The sequence below is a fragment of the Pogona vitticeps genome, chromosome 4 (genome assembly GCF_051106095.1).
Source record: "Pogona vitticeps strain Pit_001003342236 chromosome 4, PviZW2.1, whole genome shotgun sequence".
Lineage (NCBI taxonomy): Eukaryota > Metazoa > Chordata > Lepidosauria > Squamata > Agamidae > Pogona > Pogona vitticeps.
The window spans coordinates 9,052,776-9,065,107 of record NC_135786.1 but is presented as its reverse complement, the minus strand read 5'-3'; the positions used below and the strand labels follow the sequence as shown (position 1 = coordinate 9,065,107).

The window sequence follows — 12,332 nt, the reverse complement described above, 5'->3', positions numbered from 1 at the left end:
GGGGTTTTTAAGTTAAAGGAGCAGTAGATAAATCAAATCAATCAATAGATGATTACAACCACACCATGGGTGAAATCCAGGCAAAATTGGAACTCTTCCACAGCCAGTTCTACGCAGGGTGAGTAGCAAACAAGAACCCCTAGCAGTTCAGTGAGATTTACCTGTGCATGTGTGCCCCAGAATAATTTCACTATTTTCAGTGAAATCCTGGAACTTAAAAGACCTTTCATTTAGATGGACCACCCCCACCTTTCTTTACAATTAACCTAAGCGGTTTACTCAGTAAACGGGACTTGTGAGAGATTTCGGACAGAACCCAAGCCGACTGATGTCCTTTTTATTTATTATAAATACATATAAATAAGCTCACTTAATTTCCTTATTTGTCAATATGCATGGTTGATTTTGGAAAGCGATTCAACTCAAACCAAGAAACGGGAAGGGGGGTAGGGGGAAAATCCAGCCGATAAGGTACAATCAACAAACTGCGGTCAAGTCCAAAAACGAGTTCAAAGCTTAGAAATATGCAAGTATAAATAACCTGGTCGCGCCATTTAAGGGGCATCATTTTCTTCGCAAAGAAGACCCCAAATTAAATGAAACAAATAAGACAACATCTGCATTTCTGATCATATTGAAACTGCCAATTATAGTTGGCGACCTTGCCTGGAGAGCTTGCATTTTAATAACTTGGCATTCTGTAAACATTGCATAGTTTGGAACATGAGTCAGTTCGCCCCCAAAGAGAATCTCACCACGACGACCCCTTTTCACGGAACCTCGGTTTAGAGGCATAGAAATCGGTTTCCAAAAACTGCCTCCAAAAACAACAACAAAACAAAACAAAACAAAACAGATCACCTGCTTTTACACTCAAAAATAATCCGTGGCATTGCTGGAAAAAAGAGAATAATATAATGTGTGCTTTGTTTTTAAAAATACAATTTTTCCGGGGGTGGGGTAGGGGAAAAAAAAAACTAGACCGGGTGGTGGTGAGAGGAAAAAAACAGAGAAGTGGAGAGTGCAAAAGGAGTTTAGAGAAAAGAATCCGGATTAGTTTCCACAGGAAGGTGGCTGAAGAGTTGAAAGCGAAGAGGAGAGCGCAACTTAATTTAATGCAACTTAAGGTGGTGGTGGTGGTGGGGATGATGAGAGGAGAAGGGGACCAGCCGTTTTTTTTGTGTTCTGGGGCTGTTTGCGTGGGGAGGGCTCCCGACCGTCCCCGGTTCAAGGCTTGTCGCTGCAATGTTTGCAAAGGCCCGGAGCGGCCCCGGGGTAGGCAGTACATTTCTCCGGGCAGCCGGGCAAAGGGGCGCCTGCTGTGAAAGGGTAGACGGCGGCTTGTCCGAAGGGGGCCAGGCTGGCCGGGATGGGGGCCCCGAGGCCCTGGCCTTGGTTGAGGTAGGCCACCAAGCGCCGCATCTCCTCCAGCGCCTGCGCCTGCATGAGGATGTAGTTCTTGGCCAGGAGGAGGGTGGCGATTTTGGAAAGCTTGCGCACCGACGGGCTGTGCGCGTAAGGGATGACCGAGCGCAGGCCGTCCAGGGCGTCGTTGAGGTCGTGCATGCGGCGCCGCTCGCGGGCGTTGATGCTCAGGCGCAGCGAGCGCTGCTCTTTGGGCTTCTTGCCGGCCCCTCCGCCGCCCAAGCCCGGCCGCCCCTTGACTTTGCCGCCGCTGCCCTCGAAGGCCGGCGGGCTGCCCGCCGCCTTGCCGCCCTCGAAGGCGTCCTCCTCGTCGCCGCTCTGCTCGCCGCTGCTCTCCGCCGACTTGGCCAGCGCCGCGCCGTGGAAGTCCAGCCCGACAACGCCTCGCCCCGGGTAGACGCCGTGCGCCCCCGCCGCCGCCTCGCCCGTCGGGCCGCCGCCGCCTCGCCCGGCGTTGTAAGCAAAAGCAGCCGGCTCGTAGCTTTGCGCCAGCGCCAGGTAGGACTCGCCGCCCAGCGCCTTCAGCTCGGCCATGGCTTGCTCCGGCAACTCCGGCGTCGAGCCGGAGAAAAGCGGCGCGCCCTGAGCCAGGCTCATCGGGGGAGGGGGGGCGCAGCCGCCTGTGGGTCAGCGGTCCCGTGGGGGGGGGTAGGAAAGAAGAGGCTCTCTCCGGGAGCACCGGAGCCGGCAGCCCGAGAAGGGAAGCCGCGGCCGCCCCTTCGAGAAAGGGGACGAACCCCCTCTCCGGGCTCTGGAGCCGTGCGCCCTTGCGCCCGGGTGGTGGGTCGAAAGGAGACGCCCGGCGGCGTTAAGGGGGCCACCCTCACCTCGGCTCGGGAGGGTCCGGAGAAGCCGCCTGCGATCCGGAGGGGGACCCCCTTCTCGGGGTCGGAGCGCTCGGACTTTCTTCCCGAAGTTGAGGGTGGCGCAGAGTAACCTGGCGAGGCTCGGGGACTCCCTTCTCCTGGTTCCGAAATCAAGGGCCCCACCGTCCCGTCGCCGTCGGAGCCAGCGTCTCTTCCTGAGCCCCGTGGAGCCCTTAACCTGCGCCCTTCTTGGATGCCACCGGGAGAGTTTGGAGAGGAAGGGCCGGCCGTAGGGGTGGCGCTCTGCTTCGCCTCCCTGCTCCTCCTCCGCCCAGCTTGGATCGGAGAAGGGCGGATGATTGTGACGGTAGTGGCTGCGAGGGCTTCTTAGGCTCTGTTCCCCCTGCTAAGGAGGGAAAGGCTGGCCGTCCTGCGGAAGGGCGCTCGCTCCGCAGCCAGCTGGCACCGCGCGGTGCCCTGACCGGGGGCGGGATATGAAGCGGTGCCCAAGTCTCCCATTATATTGCGGCGAGAGGCCCGCTGGGACTCGGCGGCCACCCAATCAGAGAGACCTCTTTAATTAACGGCATTTTTTAAAAAAGGAGGCAGAAGTGATCAGGGATGGCCATTTAGCGGCTTGAGCGCGGAGCAGCCTTTGCTGCTTTACGCGGAAACCAGGCGCTCCAGCGGTCCTTCGCTTGGCTTCTCCAGAAGGAGGATTTCTTCCTAGAAAATATTCTGCGCCTTCATTGCAGGTGCCGAGGCGCCGCTACGGTCGCTCCCAGTGCTTGGAAGCCGTTTTAGGAGCACTCCTGGCAGAGTTCCTTAGGCGGCACGCAGTGATAGTCCCGAAAAATGCGCAACGTTCCTGAGCTCTGATTTCTCCTGCTCCGACTCGTGAGCTTCCCTTTTCCCTAAGTAACGAGCGCGTGTATTCTCGAAGGTGTGACTCGGAAGACCAAGTGCGTGGCTCGGAAAGCCAACAAACCCCAACTTTTTATGGACATTGCCCAGTTCTGACCAGCAAGCCTTCTTGGGGAGAGCAAAACTCAGCCTAACAGAGATTTGAATGCCTATTATGGAAAGCGGTGCCCTGTGGGCCTTTATTTGTGTATTTATTATTTTCATGTATGTACCGTTCTTCTCTCCAAGGACATCCAGAACAGTGCACAGTACAAAAATGATCCACGCACAACACACTCCATGACAAAAATGTTTCACATAAATGGTGAAATTCAATAAAATTAACCACAACTTAGAAGGTCTCCTTTTTGCAGCATGCGATGTGGGGATCTGTAAAACGGTTTTCTCCAACTTGATCCTCTCTGAGGCAGAAATGACTCACCATAGATAATCTCCATCCCAACGAAGCTCTCCCAAGGACAGTCCAAATATTCAGGCAGTTTGATGAAGCCATTGCGGCAGGTCTTTTGTAAAACCAGTGGCTCTCCATTGCCCATTCTTGACCAAAGAATCCTCAAAAAACTGCATTGGAGTAGAGGATAGCTTGGAGTAATGTACAGTTATTAGAAAAATCACTTTCTTTCCCAGCTGCTAAACTCAGAGGAACTTTGAAATCTGAAGCAGGTGGTGAATGATGTCCCTGCTGTTCAAAAAAATCATGTGGCTTTGATCCTCCAAACCCTGGTTCCGCTACATCACTGCTTATCATGACATTTCTACATTATGTCTTTGAGTGACTTGTGCTCATTGGCCTAGGTCAGCTGATCACAGTGTGTGTGGAGCATTTGAACTCAGTGGGTAGAGTGGGGTATCATACTTCCGACTGTCAATGAGGTATGCCAGGTTTTCATGCTCACCATTAATTTAATAATTTTCATCACACTTTGGGCTTGTCTGGTTGATTGTCTTCGCACATGTGGAATGCTTTCTTTTATTTCCCCTCTATTCAAGATGAAACAGGCCGAACAAAAATAATTTCTATCTCTCAAGGTTTGTGTTGCTGCAAGGCTGCACTTCTGTGAGGTTTACAGGGCTTTTTGGAGAAGCCAAATGAGTTTGGAATTACACAGACATTTTCAAATATAAATGGCTGAAATATATAATGGACACAAATATGCACAAGCATGCTTTAGTCAACTGAGAAGGTGTGTGAATTAGCAAAAATGCATGATGAATGTGCAGATCAGTGGAAAATGTATGTGTTTCAGTGAAGGAGGGACAAGCAGAGTTTGCAGTGTAATGTGGAACAAGGACAGGAAAGAAATTTAAGTGAGATTTGGAGAAACACAAGAAAATCAACAAATATCTTCTTCTCTGTATCATAAGTCCACATATGAGTGATGACTAGAGGTCTGGGGGGCTCTACCTATCTCTGAAACCTGAAGTAGGGTGTGTTTGAGGGATGTAACCTGCTTGTTTGTATCCCAAAAATACATTTTTACAGTATTTTAAAAAGGTCCTTAATCCTGGAAAAGCCCTCTCATGCCCTCTAGTGGCTGAACATATTTTTAAATTACAATTTTAGGTACCTAAAACATGACATATCCAAAACTAAGATCGTGGCCACTTGTCTCATCACCTCCTGGCAAATAGAAGGCAAAGATATGGAGGCAGTGACAGATTTTACTTTCTTGGGCTCCTTGATCACTGCAGATGGTGACAGCAGCCATGGAATTAAAAGACGTCTGCTTCTTGGGAGGAAAGCGATGACAAACCTTGACAGCATTTTAAAAAACTTGCCAACAAAAGTCCACATAGTCCGCAACCCTAACCCTAACCCTATGTTTTTTCCTGTAGTGGTGTATGGAAGTGACAGCTGGACAATAAAGAGGGCTGACCGTGGAAGAATTGATGCTTTTGAGTTGCGGTGCTGGAGGAGATCCTTGGGAGTCCCCTGGACTGCAAGGAGAACAAACCTATCCATTCTAAAGGAAATCAACCCTGAGTGCTCACTGGAAGGACAGATCCTGAAGCTGAGGCTCCAGTCCTTTGGCCATCTCATGAGAAGAGAAGACTCCCTGGAAAAGACCCTAATGTTGGGAAAGTGTAAAGGCAAGAGGAGAAGGGGACGACAGAGGAGGAGATGGCTGGAGAGGGTCACCAAAGCGACCAACATGAATTTGACCCAACTCCGGGAGGCAGTGGAAGATAGGAGGGCCTGGCGTGCTCTGGTCCATGGGGTCACAAAGAGTCAGATATGACTTATCAACTAAACAACAACAACTGTGCTTAATTATCAATTCTGGATCTGTTGCATCAGTTTAGCAGATTGGGGTTGAATGCCTGCATTTATTCTGTTGGATGAATAACCAAGGAAAAGCCATACTTGTTGATTTCCTGAGAGCTGGGTGTGTGTGTGTGAAACCCACTCACTCTGGGCAGTGTTTTGCTTTTAAAGCTGTGGACAGCTTCAAAGAATAATGCCAGGTGAGCTCTTAGGCCAAGATGGAAGAAACGAAAGGGAGGATTTTGCACCTGAAAATGCTTTTCTTGGCTTGAATTGGGTAGCTGAGAAGTGAAAATGTAAACTATGTAATTGTTGGGTATGGCTAAATCAAGCTAGATTAAAGTCCTGTTTTGTAGATTGTGAATGCTTGCCTGTGTCAGAGGGGAATGGTTTTGTTGCCCTACTGCATGTAGGAGGCAACAAGTCTGCAGTGGGAGAAGATCTGCTAATCAAGAGAGCAGAATCCACATGAATCCAGATGCTGATGTACAGTATTACCATCCCAGATATGTGTAGAAGCCTACGGACCACGGACACTGTCACCTTAGACTTTACGCATCTACTCGTAAGAGAGACATGAAACTGGAGCCAGAGTGGCAATGCGCTACCTATGGTGGGTATACATAATTCGATATTGACTTAGTAGGGCTTAAGAGTCAGTATGCCTGCAAACAAGTGACCATAAATGGGTGGTGTGCTTAGATCTAGAGATACTGAACATTGCTTAAATGGGGCAATTGTCACTAAAAAGTGGTGAACTGAGTTGAAAAGTTTTTTTCCAATAATCTTACTTTTTGTGGGATGGGCAGTGGAATTCTGGGAGTGAGCAACTGTGAGAAACCAGGAGGATCATCTTGATGTAAGCAGAAGCTGACTGATGATGGTTGACAATTTGAGAGAAAGGGGGGGCGGCTTGTCTCTTCCCATTTTATGCATGCCTTTTCTGGAGAGTTGGCTTTCTTTAAGATCTAAATTGAAACAGACCCATGCGCAGACTTGGTTGGCTCCTGGTGGCCTCAATGCATTTGACAGGTCTGTCTTATTTGGAAAAGTGTGATGTTTGTGGCAGTAACAGAGAATCCGAGATTGCCATCAAAAGGGAGGAAGAGCCACAGTGGATCTGAACGAAGACCTCTCTAGGTCAGCATTCTGCCTCCATAAGTGGCCAAGTAGATGACCAGGAAGGGTTGCAGCCAGGACAGGAGTGGACTAACAGTGTCTTGCAGGAGTCCCTCAGCAACTGCTTTTATTGCTACAAAATCTTTAACCCACCTTTCTGACTAGAAAAAAATGGAAATAGAATAGTCACTACTGTTGATGATTTCAGAGCTATAATGGTAGGTAATGACTTTTTAAAGGAACTGCCCCAAGTTCTAATGGTGGGTTGAGCATAATCTGAGGACTGCATGTGGCCTCAAGTTCATTTTTGTGGCCTCACACCCCATACAAACATCCTGGATACCCTCTAGGGCAGTGGTCCTCAACCTTGGTCCTCCAGATGTTCTTGGACTTCAACTCCCAAAAATCCTGTCCAGAAGAGGTGGTGGTATAGGCTTCTGGGAGTTGTAGTCCAAGAACAGCTGGAGGCCCAAGGTTGGGGACCACTGCTCTAGGGCAGCAAATAGAGACCTCTGCGGGTGATGATTTTTATACGGGGAGATGATGCAGGCTCACCAAGCCCACAACCCTCCCAACCGAAAAACCAAAAGATTACTGTTGACTGAGGAGTGCTGTTTTTCTTGTTTTTTTCCTTTCATTTCCAGATTTGCTTTGGCCCTCCATGAACCTTTGACACACACGCACACATCCCAGGCCCCTTCTGTTTGCCCAGTTTGTGTAGGGGGAATCCGTGGATGAATTAGGCAGACACTTCAGAGGGGAGACTAGCTTCCTTTCGCCCACTACGTGTGGCTTGGTAACTTTTGCAACGTCTTTGTGATGCAGAACTCTGTACGTGTTGTGTGTGCATGTGTGTGTGTGTGTGTGTGTGTGTGTGTGTGTGTGTGAGAGAGAGAGAGAGAGAGAGAGAGAGAGACCCTTTGCCATCACCTCCTGTTCCATCCACGCTAACACAAAATGACTGTGCGGTGTCCCTTTGGTCTTCTCTGCACCTTGAGCAGCAGCAGTACTTAGACAAAAATCGACGTGTGTATGCAAGCATACACGGATGGCAGCGATCTTTGCAGGGCATAAAAGAGTGTTGCGAATTTTCTGCATGTTTTATTTGGACATCACAATCCCATTATTTCATAAAGGGCCCCAAGGGATGAGCCTGCATGCACATTGAAAGAACATACTTCCTTGCTATTTGCTCTGCATCTGTTCCAGAAGTTGGGGAACTTATTCTGGGAAAGATTGACTGGATAGCTCAGCGATTCAGGTATCTGATGGCCAAGCCAAAGGTTGGGAGTTCGATTCCCCACTGTGCCTCCTGCAAGGAGAGACAGCCTATGTAGCCTTGGGCAAGCTGCATGATCTCAGGATGACCCTCCTTCAAAAGAAGGGAAGGGGAAACTACTTATTCTTCTACCTGGAAAACCCTGAAAAGGGACACAATAAATCAAAGCTGACTCCACGGTACATTGTTATTTTTTATTAGACTGCTGGAAGAGGCAGTTTTATGAGTTGAGGTACTTTTTTATTGTCTCCTGGCTGAAGGATGCAAGTACGTAGTTGTTGAGAAAGTAACTTTCCCAGGCTTTGGGCTGGAGTGTGCAGATGGGCAGGCGTGCACTTCTAGAGGATACCAGATTATAGAAGACTCCTAGAAAGTCTGTAGAAGGAAGGAAATCCTGATGGGAGGGCTGGCTTGACTTTTAAGCAATGTGAGACATCTGCCTGGAGCAGCAGAGGCTGGGAGCCCATATTGACAGCTTCTGAGCTGCTCTTTCTGAACTCTCCAGGCATCCCCTTACATTGGAGGGCCCGTCCTGAGCTGCCTAAACTAGCCTGTCATTCCAGGTGTGTTGGAAAATGCTGTGCAGTCGGTGTCTATACCTGGCGTCAGGCAGGGGCTGTATTGCATGGGAAAGTTGCTCAAGAACACTCACACGTGATTTCGTAGATGTCATGGCACCAGCTTAGTGGGAGTGTCAGCATAGAAGTGACCATGCATCCTGAAGTTGCAAACTTATTGATCTTAATCAAGACCTAATTGATCTTTACCTAAGATCAATTAGGTATTTAGTCCAGTCGTGTCTGACTCTAGGGCGCAGTGCTCATCCCCGTCTCCAAACCACAGAGCAAGCGTTTGTCCGTAGACAGTTTCCGTGGTCACGTGGCCAGTGCGACTAGACATGGAATGCCGTGACCTTCCCACCGAGGTGGTACCTATTTATCTACTTGCATTTTTACATGCTTTTGAATGGCTAGGTTGGCAGGATCTGGGACAAGCAATGGGAGCTCACTCCGTTGCATGGATTCGATCTTACGACTGCTGGTCTTCCGACCTTGCAGCACAAAGGCTTCTGCGGTTTAACCTGCAGCACCACCGCGTCCCTTTATTGATATTAAGAGCATCTAATCAAGGTGATAACATGCTGACTTGGCCAGAGAAGGCGTTTATACCACTGTACATGTGATCCTAGCCAAAAGGCCAAGAAGCGATCTTTATAACACTCAGTACATAAGTTTCCTTTCCTGGCGGAGTGATGGTGGCTCTTGTCTTCCATTCTTCTCTTTTCACTTGCAATGCAGGGAGGCTAGGGGGTCTTAGTAGCCCCTCTGCCATAGGTGGTAGGCACTGATCCTTCATACAGTACCATGCCTCAATAGGGACCCTGCCCAGCTGGATTCAGGAAGGGTTGCCAGCCTGTTAGGGCATCAGTGTAGTTCCTTCTACAATGTTATTCCTGCATGCACAATAGATACTGTGTGACATCCCAATTCAGCATTCTGTAAGCCAAACCAAATTAGATTTGCCTGTTTGCAGGAATTCCAAAATCTGGGTGCAGTGGCAGAGAAGGTTGTTTCTGTCTCATCTGGATTAAGTCTCAGTTTATTCACCCTCATCCAGTCTGTGACTGACATCAGACATTGATCTAGAGGTGAAACAGCTTCTTTGGATTTAGGTGGCAAGGAGAGATAGAGTTGGGTGTCATCCACATACTGGTGACACTGAACCCCAACACTCCGGACAACCTCTCCCAATGATTTCATGTAGATGTTAAATACCAAAGGGGACAAAACAGAGGACCCTAGGACATCAGTAAGGGTTTGGAACAGTGTTTTGTGCAGGATTTCTTGCTCTTGCTCTCTTTCTGCTTGGAAGTCCTATCCTAATAGGTATATAAATTTCCTTCTTCTAATTGATTAATATTAATACATCCCAGCTGGATTACTGTAATGCTCTCTATGTGGGGCTGCCTATGGAAAGTGTCTGGAAACTTCAGTGGGTCCAAAACACAGCAACCAGATTGCTGACTGGGGCTGGTTACAGGAATCACCTACCCCCCCCTCCGGTTTCAGCAGTTCCACTGGCTGACAGTCTGTTTCCAGGCAGAATCGGAAGTGATTTCTTTAACCGATAAAGTGCTAAACGGCTTGAGTCCAAACTATCTCTCGGACCTAATTTCCCTTTAAGAGCCTGCCTGAGTGTTAAGATAATCAGGAGAGACCTTTCTCTCAGTCCCACCACCTTCATACCTGCTTTTGGTGGTGTTTTGGGGAAAAGGCTATCTCGGTTCCTGCTCCCAGACTGTGGAACTCCCTCCCACAAGAGACTCAGCTTTCCCTGAGTGACTGGCTGCCTGAGTAGGGTTTTTAAATGGTTGTTCCTTACTGCTTTGAATGTGTTTTGGTATTGCTTGTGTTTTTTGTGTGCTATTGTTTGTTCCTTTTTAGTATTTGTATACTCACTGGTGTTAGCTTTCATATGGTCTTTTAATGATCTAAGCCAGCTTGGGTCCTTTTTAAGGAGAAAGACGGGGCAAAAATATAACTAGCTAGATTGTAGATAGTGTGTTGGAGATTCCTGGCACTGTACTAGTGGCCAGGCACTTGGAAAACACATTTGGTACTATCAAAAAATGCCACAGACCTTGGTAGGATTTTTGTACAAAATCTGGTGTGACCCAATGTGTACATGTTTGCAGAATTGCTTCTTGTGCATCCCATTTGGTGTTAAATTGGCCTGGTGTCAGCTGAAAAGGTTTCTGCCTCAGAACAGCCCTAGACGAAAGAGACTTTGCTTCAACTGTAAGCAAAGCAAAAGCAGTTACGAAGATTTTTGTAAAAGGCAAATACTGACAGCTACTGGCTATACAGTGCACTGCAGTTTAAATTAAATACTGGAACAAGAATTGGGAAAGGGGGAAAAAAAAAGAGAATTGCCTCCTGCAGAAACTGTTTTCTCCTTTTCCCCTCCCTTCCTTTCAGAATTTCTGGACAACTTTCACATGCCCGGGGGTGGAGCTGAGTGTACGACCTGGATGCGTCTGAGCACGTGACCGCTGCAACAATGACACACATCAGTCACACAATTTGGATTTAAGGCTGCACAATGACAAAATAATTGCGACCCCTGTGGCCACAGAAACACACGCCCGGTGGCTGCCTGTGAAAGTTCAGCTGCCTTACCTGTGCCCAGGTATATTTTAATGCGAGCTTTCATGAATCAAGTCCACTTCTTCAGATCAAACCAAATCAGTTCACCTTGAAAGTTGTCAGACTTGAAATCAGGGCCTCACAGGGATTTTATGGAGCTTGGCCTACAATCAAACAAAGCGGTCCCTTACCATTCAAGAGAGCAAGGTCCAGAGACATGGAGGGACAGCGTTTTTGCTGTGCAGCCGCTCTGCTTCAAGCATTTTCCAGTTGCAAGCTTTAGTGCTCAGGACACCTCATATAGTGTAGAGGAGCTTCTGGGAAGAATATGTCTGCTTAGGAGAGTGATGTTGTATTCCTGCACTGGGTAGAGGGTTGGATTCGATGGCCTTATAGGTCCCTTCCAATGTCATAATTCACTGATTCTATGCTGCTGTCCCCTGGTGGTGAAGATGAGATGAAGGGAAAGCTGCAGTGACTTAAAGTGAAGGAAAGTGAAAGAAGAAGGTGCCAAAGCAGGACTACAGTTGAACATTAAAAAGACAAAAATCACGACTACGGAAGAATTACGGAACCTTAGCACTGATAACGAAGAAACTGAAAGAGTTACAGAATTTGTATACCTTGGTTCAATCATCAATCTAAATAGGGCCTGCAGCCAAAGAATCAAAAGAAGACTGAGGCTAGGAAAGGCACTAGAAAAGATCAAGTGTAAGGATGTGTCACTGGTGACCAAGACCATCAGTGCTATTGCATTTCCAGTCACCGTGTATGGGTATCAAAGCTGGACAATTAAGAAAGCTGAAAGGAGGGAAAAATGATTTGTTTGAAATGTGGTGCTCGAGGAGAGATTTGCAGATACCCTGGACTGCCAGAAAAACAAACAAGTGGGTCCTAGCTCAAATCAAGCCTGAACTATCTCTGGAGGCAAAAATGTAGAAACAGAGGCTGGGCACATCATGAGAAGCAGGATTCTTTGGAAAAGACAGTAATGCAGGGAAAAGTGGATGGCAGTAGGAAAAGAGGAAGACCAAATGTGAGATGGAATGACTCCCCTCCCCTGAGCAGGTCAGTTGAGGACAAGACATTTTGAAGATTGCTCATTTATAGGATCACCATTAGTTGGCACATACCAACTTATATCCCTTGGGTACAATACTTACGGGATTTTGTAGTTATGTGTCCTCAAGTCAGAGCTGACCTATAGTGACCCTAACAGGGCTTTCAAGGCAAATGAGATGTTTAAGGAGTGGTTTGTTTGTTTATTTATTTTTATAAGTTTTCAGAACGGCAAGTTCATTCCATCCCAATAAACTGAAATAAACATTTCCACTCATCTACACTGGCAAACCTACATACTGTATATT

The 12,332-nt window shown here is 47.8% G+C and overlaps 1 protein-coding gene across 1 annotated transcript; it reads right to left on the bottom strand.

Annotated features, from left to right (window-relative positions):
- Positions 1-326: 326 nt before the first annotated feature.
- BHLHE23 (basic helix-loop-helix family member e23) lies at positions 327-2,071 on the bottom strand. Its single transcript, XM_072996754.2, has one exon. The coding sequence runs from the start codon at positions 2,020-2,022 to the stop codon at positions 1,228-1,230; it is 795 nt and encodes a 264-aa protein (XP_072852855.2). The 5' UTR covers positions 2,023-2,071; the 3' UTR covers positions 327-1,227.
- Positions 2,072-12,332: the final 10,261 nt, after the last annotated feature.